This window comes from Podarcis filfolensis, assembly GCF_964270895.1.
Source record: "Podarcis filfolensis genome assembly, chromosome: 12".
NCBI lineage: Eukaryota > Metazoa > Chordata > Lepidosauria > Squamata > Lacertidae > Podarcis > Podarcis filfolensis.
In genome coordinates this window covers 54,834,934-54,847,843 of record NC_139614.1, presented here as the reverse complement: position 1 = coordinate 54,847,843, position 12,910 = coordinate 54,834,934, and the positions used below count along the sequence as shown (strand labels likewise).

The 12,910-nt window shown below is 51.9% G+C and overlaps 1 protein-coding gene across 3 annotated transcripts; it reads right to left on the bottom strand.

Annotated features, from left to right (window-relative positions):
• Positions 1 to 1,061: 1,061 nt before the first annotated feature.
• LOC310746062 (uncharacterized protein) lies at positions 1,062 to 12,606 on the bottom strand. Of its 3 annotated transcripts, none has more exons than XM_083579730.1 (4): positions 12,378 to 12,606; positions 5,869 to 6,527; positions 4,531 to 4,737; positions 1,062 to 3,092 (listed from the first exon to the last, which is right to left on the bottom strand). In XM_083579730.1, the coding sequence occupies exons 2-4, from the start codon at positions 6,335 to 6,337 to the stop codon at positions 2,005 to 2,007; spliced, it is 1,764 nt and encodes a 587-aa protein (XP_083435856.1). In that variant the 5' UTR covers positions 6,338 to 6,527; positions 12,378 to 12,606; the 3' UTR covers positions 1,062 to 2,004. The 3 variants fall into 3 exon arrangements, with proteins under 3 accessions (XP_083435856.1, XP_083435858.1, XP_083435857.1); XM_083579732.1 differs by having other exon boundaries at positions 12,090 to 12,540; XM_083579731.1 differs by lacking the exon at positions 12,378 to 12,606 and adding an exon at positions 11,974 to 12,072.
• Between the last annotated feature and the right edge of the window lie 304 nt (positions 12,607 to 12,910).

Below are 12,910 nucleotides of genomic sequence, written 5' to 3'. Positions count from 1 at the left end.
AGATAGGAATTGTGGTCCATAGAAGCAGTATGGCACAGTGGTTAGTGCCAGCCTTGAAAGTGGGAGACCAGAGTTGAAATCGCCCCCCTTGGCCGTGAAACTCGCTGGGTGACCACCACCTTGAGCTCCTTGCAATAAAAGTGGGATATAATTGTGATTAATTAACTGTGTGGGACGCGGGTGGCGTTGTGGGTTAAACCACAGAGCCTAGGGATTGCCATCAGAAGGTCTGTGGTTTGAATCCCCGCGACGGGGTGAGCTCCCGTTGCTCGGTCCCAGCTCCTCCCAACCTAGCAGTTCAAAAGCACGTCAAAGTGCAAGTAGATAAATAGATAAATCTGGTGGGAAGGTAAACGGCGTTTCCGTGCGCTGATCTGGTTTGCCAGAAGCAGCTTAGTCCTGCTGGCCACATGACCCGGAAGCTGTATGCCGGCTCCCTCGGCCAATAAAGCGAGATGAGCGCCGCAACCCCAGAGTCAGTCACGACTGGACCTAATGGTCAGGGGTCCCTTTACTTTTACTTAACTGTGTGTGTGTATGTGTCTGTTACTGGGTTATCGTTCTTATTTTAAATTTATATACAGTCATACCTTGGTTTACAGCCGCTTCAGGACCGCCGAAACCCGGAAGTACCAGAACGAGTTACCAGATGCGGGTTACGGATGCTGCGGGTTGCGAACATGCATCCTGCACGGATCATGTTTGCAACCCGAGCGTCCACTGTATTGCGATCTTTTCTGTGAGCCGCACTGAGACCTCCGGGTATAGGACAGTGCATGAATTCAGTAAATAATACTCATAATAATATTAGAAAGTCTAAAACATCTGGAGGGTCCCAGATGTTGAAGCATCATGCAAATGGGAAGGCAAAAGGCACCCCAAGGTTGGCAATGTTTTATGGCTCTCTCCTCCTCCCCCCAAAGTAAACTCTGTCCCAAATCAGAAACGATCGGTTGGGGGGGGGGGAATTATTGTCAAAAGTGACCTCTGGCATCAATTCTTTTTTTTTTAAGGGTCTGCTGCGAGTCTTTCCCCAGTAACTAAATACACAAGACAAACCGTTCGGCTGGTTGTTTGCTTTTTCTTTCCAAAAAGTGTTTATAGATACATAGGCAAATCAGTCCGTTAAATGAGTTGCAGAAAATGCTTGAACGACAGAACTAACCCACAACCCTACTCATACAAAACATGTTCTGCATTTGTCCACACAAACACACACTCCATCACACGCACACTTAGTGTGTCCTTCCCAGCTAACACCCTTCTCTGCCCTTGCTTATGGCTGCCCTGGTATTAAATTTGAGAGCCAGATGCCCATCGAATGCCCTGTCCGGCGGCACTCTCTTCCACTGCAGAGCGCCCCTCGCTGGTGGGCTCTGTGTTTCTTGCGGCCTATCGACAGCCCTTTCCCCGCCACCCAGGTTTCGGTATTTGTAGATGGAGGGGACACCGCAGGCGAAATTTCTTCCGTCAGGGTAGCCGTACCCCCTTGCCACTTCCCCGCACTCAAAACACCACTGCATGCATTCATTTGCCAAGGGCTGAGCGGTTGCGCACAATCATTCGCGAATCCTTTTCGGGTCCACGTACAAAGCCCAAGCACAGCGTGCAACGAAACCTTACACAGTCATACCTGGGGTTGAAGTTGCTTCAGGTTGAGCGTTTTCGGGTTGCGCTCTGCGGCGACCCGGAAGTAACGGAATGCGTTACTTCCGGGTTTCACCACTTGCGCATGCACTCAAAATGACGTCATGCACAGAAGCGGCGAATCGCGACCCGCACAGATGCGTGTTGCGTTCGCTTCCGGATGCGAACGGGACTCTGGAACGGATCCCGTTCGCATCCAGAGGTACCACTGTATATATTCCCACACGTTGTCATCAGGTGCACACACAAGCACTCTTGTTCTCTCTGCCTTCCGTTTGCCCACCTGGAGGAAATTCCGGAGCTCTGTACACACACAAATGTCTATTTGATTTCGATTTAGGAACCGCCCGCTTGCCCCTAGCTGCTGGGCACAAACATCCTTCTGTGCTTGGACGTGGAGCCGCGCGGACGGCCCCGGCCCCGGCGGGAGACGCCGTGAGGGCTCCGCCTTGCCCTGGCCGCCTCCCCCCGGCCGACGCTCCCCGGGTGCAGTCCAGAAAGGCCCCCTTCGGCTTTAAGAGGGAAGAAGAGAGGGGTGCAGTCGGGGGCCGCCTCTGGAGGGGCTGCCTCGGGTTTTGGAGGAGAGGAGGCGTGTGCCGCCGGTGCGACCGTTTGCGACGCCCTCTCCTGCCGGGCCGCGGCCCTGTCCTGCCGCGCCACAGCCCTCTCTTGCCGCAAATACCGCAGTTCATCCCGGATGTCGGTGAGGACCCCCAGGAGCCGGAACTGGAGCTCCCTGTCGCGGGCCCGCTCGTCTCGCTGCTGGGCCCTCTCCTCTTGCCACATGGCGAGCTCCTGGTGGTACAGCTGGTCCCATTGGTCCTCCATGTCCATCAGCCGCCGGATGTTAGTCCTCCAGGTCTCCCGGCCACCCTCGCGCCGGCGGGAACACCCCATCCCCCTGGGCAAGGCCCGCGGGGCGGGCGCCTGGTCTGCGTGAGGTGAAGCAGAGGATGGCAAGGACTCCTCGGTGAGGGCCCCGGTGTGGAGAGGAGACCGTGAGTGTTGCTCCTCCTCCTGCTTCTCCCACGCAGGCCCCAGAAGCCCCCGGGGCAAGGAGCCCGTCTCTGCGGCCTGGCTGGCCACCTCCTCTTCTTCCGGCCGAGAGGCGTCAAGGGAGCGGCCCAGGGCGGGGACGTCAGTGCCCCCCTCATGGTCCCAGTCTGAGTGAGCATCCGCGTGGCTGAGAGCGTCCTCTGGCAGGGAGGCGGCCGACCCCTGAGAGTTGCACCTGCGGATAAGCATCGCAGCCTGCCGGCCGGACAACTTCAGGTCTTCTTCGGCCGACAGCCGAGCTTCCAGCGCCGCTTGGAGACTTATCCTGCCCTCCGCCTCCGGGCCGTCCTGATCCTCTTCCTCAGAAGCGTAGGAGACGAGGGATTCGTTTCGGAGCTGGGGGGACATGGCAGACATTTCCGGGGTCCGTAGCTCTGGTCCCGATTCAGCTACAACGGGCGAGAGAATGATATCAAGGCAGGAAATATAAGCTTAAGCAGACACAGACTCTGACAAGTCAGTCATGCACTTTCACGCAGCTGATGAAAAACTTTCAGGATCCAGGTTTCAAAGAATTACTGGGCAACGCCACACACAGCCTGCCAGCTTGACACCGTATTTTTCGCTCTATAAGACGCACTCTTTCCCTCCTAAAAAGTAAGGGGAAATGTGTGTGCGTCTTATGGAGCGAATGCAGGCTGTGCAGCTATCCCAGAAGCCAGAATAGTGAGAGGGATTGCTGCACTCCCTCTCGCTGTTCTAGCTTCTGGCTTAGCCGTGCTCTGCCTCTTCCCCCACGTCCCGGAAAAGCCCCCAAGAGCCACGCTCCCTTTCACGAGCCGCGCAGAGCGTGTGTGCGGCTCTTGGGAGCTTTCCCCCAAGGAGGGAGAAGCGCAGCCCGCCAGTGATGGGCTGCCCTTCTCCCTCCTCGGGGAAAAGCCTGCAAGCGCCGCACACACGCTCCACACGGCTTGTGAAAGGGAGCGCTGAGCAGAGCCTGGGATGCATACAGGCTATGCTCAGCGCTCCCTTTAAAGAATATTTTTTTCTTGCATTCCCCCTCTAAAAACTAGGTGTGTCTTATGGTCAGGTGCGTCATATGGAGCGAAAAATACGGTATGTATTTTGGGAAGCTTGTCAACTCACTATGTATTAATATATCGTGACCAAATTTTGCACGGCGGTTCCAGAGATGAAGGAACAGGTTTCCCTCTATGTTTGGGTACTACCGGACGCCATTACGAACCAAGATGGTGGAAGGAACCTTTCAAAAGGGCACCGATTTTTAACTGCTGGATCTCAAAACGGCACGGATTATAACTGCCGAAATCAAAAGTTCTGGTTTCTCAGAACTGTCCAGAAATGACGGGTATGAGGCTGCAAGTTCATTCATAAACCGCTTAATTTCCGAAGTGGCGTGCAATTATCAAACATGGTGGGAAACACGCAGCTTTATTCTTAGCCTCTAGTCTGCACCACCCACCGCCTCCTCAGTTTTCCCCTCCAAATCCAAGAGGTGAGCAGTTAAAGACAGGCACTCATCTTGACTTGATTTCCACACCAAAGGATTTTCCAGCAGCACCTACAGCAGGGAAGCGATGAAGCTCAGGGGCAGAGAACAAGCTCTGCACCCAGTGACCCCATGACAGGGCCTTCTCTGTGGTGGCTCCCTGTTTGCAGAAAGCCCCCTGACTCTTAGAAGACATCCGAAGGCAGCCCTGTATCGGGAAGCTTTTAATATGTGGTGTTTTTCTGTGAGTTTATAGTTTGTTGGAAGCCGCCCAGAGCGGCTGGAGCAGTTGGATGGCATATAAATATTGTAATAAATATTATAATTGCTGTTATTGTTATGGCCAGGCCGTATGCAATGGCACCAGCGATACCCACCTGAGCTGCTCTGCCCTTCGCCTCGACTGTATTCGCAAAGCATAGAGGAGGGGTCCGGGCTCTGGACCCCCACGCGAGGCACCAGGGAGCCTTCCACGTCAGGGAGAGAGGAGGGCTGGCCGTTGGTGTCAATGTAGATACTGGGGTGGTTGAGGCCCGGTTGCAAAGCTACAAAGGACTGCTTGAACGCTCCAGGGAAGAAAATCTCTGCAGGGCAAGAAAACAAGCAAAGCGTCGCATTATCCCTTGAAGTCAACGTCAGGCAGCGGTCAACAGCGGGAGGAGCCTCGTAGAAAAGGTATAAACCAGGGTGGATAAAAATCAATGATATTTTTTTAAAAAAAAAAATATTTTTAACGTGGATTTTTTTATTTAAATCAGATTTTTTTAATTTAAATTGGATTTTTTAAAATTTAAATCGGATTTTTAAAATAGAATGCTTTTGGAGGAAAAATCTTTCTAAAGATAGTTTTCTATTTAAGTTACATACTAGTCCAAAGGCTATTCATCAGGAAATAAGGATTTGTTTGAAGTTTTTCATGTGTGTTAAAACTCAGTCTAAGTTTTTTAAAAAAAACACCCTGTTTAACCACATCAGTTAAGAAACATGGATACATAATGCTATAATGTTATTGTTTTAGTTAAATAAATCGTTTAAATTGTTATTAAGGAAATGATTGTTTTCTCCTTCCAATAAGGTACAGCAGAAAAGTTGTCCAAATGCAAACAACAATTTCATAATAACCTGTCTTTTGTGTTTCTAATAGTACAACCAAATCAGTAATTTTTGATATAACTGTAAAAACTACTCTGAAAATTTACTATTCCAAAAATGAAACTTTCATCTGATTGTAAATATTAAGATGATACCAGCAAGAATGAGTCTTTCTGTAAAAAAAAAATGATTTAAATGAAGTCTTACTGCCTAGTGATTTAAACAGTGATTTAAACAGATTTGATTTAAATCAAATCCACCCTCCATGAGATTTGGATATGCTTCCGAGGTTCAGACTGTGGGAAGTCGCAAAATCAAAATTACAATTCGGAAGACAATTTGATCTTTTAATTGGATGTTTTTTATTGGAAAATTAATAAACGCTCTAACAAAAATTAAATAAAATAAATAAATAAATTTCACCCAGGTATAAACTGCACCACCCCCCAACGCTTCAGCGAAAGCAACCCAAAACCTCCTGAGCGCAGCGGGAGCACTCCTGCCTCTTCGCTCAAGAGGCCTTGCATTGCTTTCTTGTTTCCCTCCTCTAAAAACTAGGTGTGTCTTATGGTCAGGTGCGTCTTATAGAGCGAAAAATACGGTGATAATAAACGGACGCTCACCCGGGTCCAAGACGATTTCGGGCTCTGAGTCATGCGTCGGCTGCAGGAAAGTGGAGGCCACCATTTTTTCCAGGGGCGTGAGGCGGGGTTTGTGGGGCGCCCCTGGCCGGTGCACCGGGGGCGGCCTCTTGGCCGTGATCTTCTTCTTGACGTCCAGCCTCAAGTCCCGCCATTTGTGCTTGAGATCGTCGATGGAGCGCTCCGTGTACCCGAGAAAGTTGACGCGGCTCTGGATCTGGGTCCAGAGCTGCTTCCGGCGGACGGGGTGAGCCCGGAAGGATTCCGACCCATACAGAGCGCTAAAATGCCGCACTACATTCCAGACTAGGGTCTCCGTCTCGTCGTTGGAGAAGTTGGCTTTCCTCTTCCGGCCTGTCGCGCTGGCCTGGGCTGCGGCGGCGGCGGAAGTGGAAGGGGGAGAGTCAAAGCGAGGTCCCAATTTGTCCCTCTCGGCCGCGGAGGAAAACATTGGAGTCCGCGAGCCAGCGAGAGCGGGAGGAAGCAGGGGCCAGAGCGGCTGGGTGGTCCGCGGGGGCAAGGCTACGGGCCAAGGCTTCTCCCACCCCGCGAGGAAAAGCCGGTGGGATTCTGCGGGTGGCGTCAACCGAATGAGGACTGGAGACTCGCTCCGGAGTCATGCAGTCTCGTTCCAAGGGCACCTGGAAGGGAAGGAAGAGGGTGAGGTGGAAAAAGGGCAGAATGCTGCAGCATAATAATAATAATAATAATAATAATAATAATAATAATAATAATTATTATTTATTACTTATACCCCGCCCATCTGGCTGGGCTTCTCCAGCCACTCTGGGCGGCTTCCAACAAAATATTAAAATACTGTAATACATCGAACATTAAAAGCTTCCCTAAACAGGGCTGCCTTCAGATGTCTTCTAAAAGTCTGGTAGTTGTTCGTCTCGTTGACATCTGGTGGGAGGGCGTTCCACAGGGCAGGTGCCACCACCAAGAAGGCCCTCTGCCTGGTTCCCTGTAACTTGGCTTCTCACAGGGAGGGAACCGCCAGAAGGCCCTCGGCGCTGGACCTCAGTGTCCGGGTAGAACGGTGGGGGTGGAGACGCTCCTTCAGGTCTACTGGACCAAGGCCGTTTAGGGCTTGAAAGGTCAGCACCAACACTTTGAATTGTGCCCGGAAACGTACTGGGAGCGAATGTGGGTCTTTCAAGACCAGTGTTATGAGTTCTCGGCGGCCGCTCTCAATCACCAGTCTAGCTGCTGCATTCTGAATTAGTTGTAGTTTCCGGGTCACCTTCAAAGGTAGCCCCACATAGAGTGCATTGCAGTAGTCCAAGCGAGAGATAACCGGAGCATGCACCACTCTGGTGAGGCAGTCCGCAGGGAGGGTCTCATCCTGCGTACCAGATGGAGCTGGTAGACAGCCATCCTGGACACAGAGTTGACCTGCGCCTCCATGGACAGCGGTGAGTCCAAAATGACTCCCAGGCTGCGCACCTGGTCCTTCAGGGTGCTGACTGGAGTAGTTTGCTCAGAGATATGCCATGGTGGCTCATCTGCTAACAGGCTAAGTTCAAGATATTACTACAGTGGTACCTCGGTTTTCAAACAGCTTAGTTCTCGAACTACTTGGAACCCGAACGCTGCAAACCCGGAAGTGCGTGTTCCGGTTTTCGAACTTCGTTTGGGAAGCTGAATGTGCTCCGTTTTGAGTCCTGAGCTTCTGTTTTTAGTGTTGCACTGTTAATTTGAGTCATACCATTCCGAGAGAAGTCTTCGGTTTCTGACTGCAGTGTTCTGAGATGATATTTGGAGCTTATGTTTGGTGCTTTTGCTTTTTTTGTGTGTGTGTTTTTGTTTGTGTGGCTTTTCCCTTTTTGTGGCTGTGACTTGCGACTTTGCTTTTGTGACTGCGTGGAACTAAAAGCAGCGAAGGCAAAAGAACCATTAACGTTGTTTATTGCTTTCGTTTTATGGATCAATGGTTTTGTTAAGTACTAAAATCCATGTTAAATTTTTCTTTTAGGGGTTGCTTTTAATTGTCTGGAACAGATTAATCCGTTTTGCATTACTTTCTATGGGAAAGCAAGCCTTGGTTTTGGAACGCTTTGGTTTTAGGAACAGACTTCCGGAATGGATTAAGTTTGAGAACCAAGGTACCACTGTATTAAGGTATAAAGCCCTGAACAACTCAGGACGTGTTTACCTGCGAGACCGCCTTACCCTATACCTGCCCATTTGATCTCCAGCATCACCTTGCCAACAAAAGTCCGTATAGTTAAAGCCATGGTTTTCCCAGCAGTGATGTATGGAAGTGAGAGCTGGACCATAAAGAAGGCTGATCGCCAAAGAATTGATGCTTTTGAATTATGGTGCTGGAGGAGACTCTTGAGAGGCCCATGGACTGCAAGAAGATCAAACCTCTCCATTCTGAAGGAAATCAGCCCTGGGTGCTCACTGGAAGGACAGATCCTGAAGCTGAGGCTCCAAGACTTTGGCCACCTCATGAGAAGAGAAGACTCCCTGGAAAAGACCCTGATGCTGGGAAAGATGGAGGGCACAAGGAGAAGGGGACGACAGAGGACGAGATGGTTGGACAGTGTTCTCGAAGCTACCAGCATGAGTTTGACCAAACTGTGGGAGGCAGTGGAAGACAGGAGTGCCTGGCGTGCTCTGGTCCAGGGGGTCACAAAGAGGCGGACACGACTAAACAACTAAACAACAACAATCAGGACCTGAACCCAAAGCCTTGTGGCTTCCAGCAAGTGGTTTTCCAAAGCATTTTTGCCTTTGCCTGTGGAGCCAGAGCACAGACATCTTGACTAGTAGCCCCAATAGCCCTCTCCCCCTCCATGAATTTGCCCAGTCCTCTTTAATGCCATCCAATTTGCCAGCCATCATAGCTTCCTGTAGCAGGGAGTCCCATAGTTTAACTAAGCTCTGTGCGAAGGAGGACTTTCTTCCCTCAGTCCTGAATCTTCCAACATTTGGATGTCCACAAGTTGTAGCATTATGAGAGAGAAACAGATGATTGCAACACACTCTGCTGGTTCCATGCTTCGAAAGCATGGGTGCAGGCAGTTTTCAGTTTGCCAGCCCCGGGAAAACCTTCTCTTTTACCACTGAATTGCAGGTGTCAATCTGCAGAAAACCCAACTGACGTTTGCTCCGATTCAGCAGTAAAGAGTGCGTTTTCCCAGGGGGAAACAGCAGGAAGGGAAGATTTCTTCATGCACCACTGATATCTGGCACTCATTGCCACAGCGACTGCAACGTATCCAAAATCAACGGTAGGAGAAAAGCTCTTTCTCTTTTAAACTATTGGACTTTGGGAATGAACGGAGAGTCCTGAGGAACTCAGAGCCCATAGCTATTTTTCTTACATTTTAGGCATTTCCACGAAAGCTTTTAGAACAACCACTCTATTCCTCTGCATGTATGAATGCCATTAATGGTTTCCAGTCCGCAGCTGTACTGGAATGTTTTAAAAAGACGTTTTTATTGTTCTTTGTTGTTTGCCACGCTGAGTTCCTTCAGGAAGAAAGGTGGGGTAGAAATTCAAGAAATAATAAATAGCCAGAGCCAGAGTAGAAGCAAGTGAGAGCAAATTTCATATCATGGACTACTGCAATGCGCTCTACGTGGGGCTACCTTTGAATGTGACCCGGAAACTGCAATTAATCCAGAATGCGGCAGCTAGACTGGTGACTGGGAGCGGCCGCCAAGACCACATAACACCGGTCCTGAAAGATCTGCATTGGCTCCCAGTACGTTTCCGAGCACAATTCAAAGTGTTGGTGCTGACCTTGAAAGCCCTAAACGGCCTCGGTCCTGTATACCTGAAGGAGCGTCTCCACCCCCATCGTTCAGCCCGGACACTGAGATCCAGCACCGAGGGCCTTCTGGCGGTTCCCTCATTGCGAGAAGTGAGGTTACAGGGAACCAGACAGAGGGCCTTCTCGGTGGTGGCGCCCGCCCTGTGGAACGCCCTCCCTTCAGATGTGAAGGAAATAAGCAGCTATCTTATCTTTAAAAGACATCTGAAGGCAGCCCTGTTCAGGGAAGTTTTTAATATTTAACACTGTACTGTTTTTAACACTTGATTGTGAGCCACCCAGAGTGGCTGGGGAAACTCAGCCAGATGGGCGGGGTATAAATAGTAAATAATAATAATAATAATTATTATTATTATTAAGTGCCGGTGGTAAGCCAATATACAGATTTTCCATTCAGATGTCCGATACAGGAAAAACACAGAGGAGGTCTGCAAAGAGTACACACTGGCTGGAGTACACACTGGCCAGAGAGCTCAGCGGGACTTGCTTCTGAGCAAAAGTTAGACAACACCAGCTATTTGATGAGAATCCATTTAGATTTGTTTGTGGGGAGATTAAATGGCTGCTTCAAAGGCAAAGAGCCTTAGCTCAGGGACCTTGCATGCATCGTCTCCTGGCAGGACTGGGGAAATTTCCCTGCCTAAAACCCAGGAGAGCCACTGCCTGTTCAGAATCACAGAGTTGGAAGGGGACCCCGACGGTCATCTAGCCCAACCCGCTGCAATGCAAGAATCTTTTGCCCAACAAGGGGTTTGAACCCATGACTCTATGATTTTATGAGTAAATTTTAGACTCCTGGGGTAGCTCAATCAGTAGAGGTGATCTCCCCCCCCCCACATCTTTTGGGGGAACAGTTGCAAGACCTCCCAGTTGCAAGACCTAATAACTGCACCACCAGAATGTGGCAGCTAGACTGGGGACTGGGAGCGGCCACCGAGACCATATAACACCGGTCTTGAAAGATCTTCATTGGCTCACAGTACGTTTCCGAGCACAATTCAAAGTGTTGGTGCTGACCTTCAAAGCCCTAAACGGCCTCGGTCCAGTATACCTGAAGGAGCGTCTCCATCCCATCATTCTGCCCAGACACTGAGGTCCAGCGCCAAGGGCCTTCTGGCAGTTCCCTCCCTGCGAGAAGCCAAGTTACAGGGAAGCAAGCAGAGGGCCTTCTCAGTGGTGGCACCCGCCCTGTGGAACTCCCTCCCACCTGATGTCAAAGAGCAAAATAACTACCAAACTTTTAGTAAACATCTGAAGGCAGCCCTGTTTAGGGAAGCTTTTAATGTTTAAAAGGTTATTGTATTTTAGTGTTTTGTTGGAAGCCGCCCAGAGAGGCTGGGGAAACCCAACCAAATTGGTGGGGTATAAATAAATTATTATTATTATTATTATTATTATTATTATTATTATTATTATTACCACCAGAATCTCCTGGCATGCGATTGAATCTCAGCTGAAAACAGCACCCTAGGCCTCTTCCTGCATCAACCCACAACCAGCAACAGGATTTTGTGTTTACACTCCCAAAAAACCACTTGGGCCTCACTGCCTCCTCATACAAGGGGAAGGGGAGGCCCAAACACTCCCTGAATCCGGTTTAGGCCTCCCCTCTGCTTCCCAAAAGATTAACAAGGAAACAAACATCTCCCCGCTGGAGAGGCGTGTCCACTCCGGATCCAGATTTCATTCTGCTGTCTGCACACACACACGTGTTAATTCGGATTCACTCCCGGGCGCTCGAGGGCCAAAACGGTGCCCCACCGTTTCTTTCCCCACGTGGCACTGACCCCGGGACCCTATTGTGGGGTGGCCAGGAAGGACCTCCAGGATCGGATCGCGCTGTCCTGAAGCGCAACCGGACAGAAAAAGCTCCTTTGTGCGGAGTTGCGCGCTAGCCTATCCCTTTCCGCAGAGAAGGGAAATCGACGGCAATAATGGCACATGCAGAAATTGAGAAGATCTCCATTGCAAGGCTCCCCTTCGCCGGCCACGCGGAGCCCGCTCAGCACCCATCTAATTCGGATTTAAAAGCACCCAAGCCGGAGAGGGATGCGGGGCAAGAGGCGCAACCCGTCCGGGTTCCAGCGGCCTGGCGCATTTCAAAAGGTCCCTCAGCCTGCAAACATGACCACCGAAGGACAATAGGCGCCGCCAGAGCTTAGCTCTCGGCGCCTGCGGAAGGGCGCGCGCGCGCGGAAGGGGGGGGGATGGAGTTGTTTACAACTCTTGCCTGCCCGATCCGGATCCCACCCCCAACCCTGCACCAAGGGCTGCATGCAAGACCCGCGATCCCGCCCACCTTTGGGATTTTGGGGAAAGCCAACAACGAAAAAAGGAGAGATCAAACCACGTCGCGCGTCTCCAAAAACTCCCGGCTCTCGCCGAAAAGGCCGCGGATCCGGTGCGGAAACTCACGCGGGAGCGAGCGAGCCGCCCGGCCCGGCCCAGCCCAGGGGCCTTGCTTCCGCGGAGGCGCGCGCGGGGACCCCCGAGTCTCCAGCGCAGCGCGCGCGGACAAAACCGTGCGCTCTGCGCAACGGGGATCTGGGCAGGGGCGGAGGTTGCGCAGGAGCGGAGGGAGCGAGGGAAGAGGAGGTGGAGGAGCCGCCCTCGTGCTCGGCTCTCCCCCGGCCCCGGCAGCAACTCCCCGGCCCCCTGGGCGGCGTGGGAACCGCAGCCTTTCCAAGCGCCCCCTTTCCTTACCCGCGCGCAAAGCTGCTTGTCTCCGCGGGCGCGCCAGCTTCCCCTGCGCGTCTCCTCCTGCGCGCCCCCAACGCTGGGCGGAGGGATGCGCGCGTCTCCCTTCGCCCGCGCCGCCTTCTTTGGCTCTCGCCTTAATGGCTCCTCCCGACTCCGCGCGACGAGGAGGCGCAGGAACCAGGCGGCGGCGCTTCCTCCTGCGCCCAGGCGCGGCCGCCACTTGCCTCTGCCCTCTGCTGGCTCCGGAGGGGCCTGGAGGTTTCCGCCGATGCCTCGACCAGCCACTCCCCCCCACCATCCCCTTGGCACCCGCACTCTGGGTGCCCGAGGAGGCTTCACACGTTACGCGGGTGCGCGGGTCATACACGTGAAGATTCGGAAGGGACACCGAGGGTCATCTAGTCCAACCCGCTGCAACGCAGGAATCTCAGCTAAAGCATCCATGACAGCCTGGATAGCTTAGAGCATGGCGCAGATAACGACCAAAGTTTGCAGGTTCGATTCCCGTATGGGGCAGCTGCATATTCCTGCATTGC

What these genes read in the sequence shown, in the direction of transcription:
- LOC310746062 (XM_083579730.1), bottom strand. Translation starts at nt 6,337, where the DNA reads ATGTTTTCCTCCGCGGCCGAGAGGGACAAATTGGGACCTCGCTTTGAC. An exon ending in CGAAATCGTCTTGGACCCGG is followed by an intron (nt 4,738 to 5,868) that starts GTGAGCGTCCGT and finishes CTTGCCCTGCAG; the next exon opens with AGATTTTCTTCCCTGGAGCG. An exon ending in CGAAGGGCAGAGCAGCTCAG is followed by an intron (nt 3,093 to 4,530) that starts GTGGGTATCGCT and finishes CGCCCGTTGTAG; the next exon opens with CTGAATCGGGACCAGAGCTA.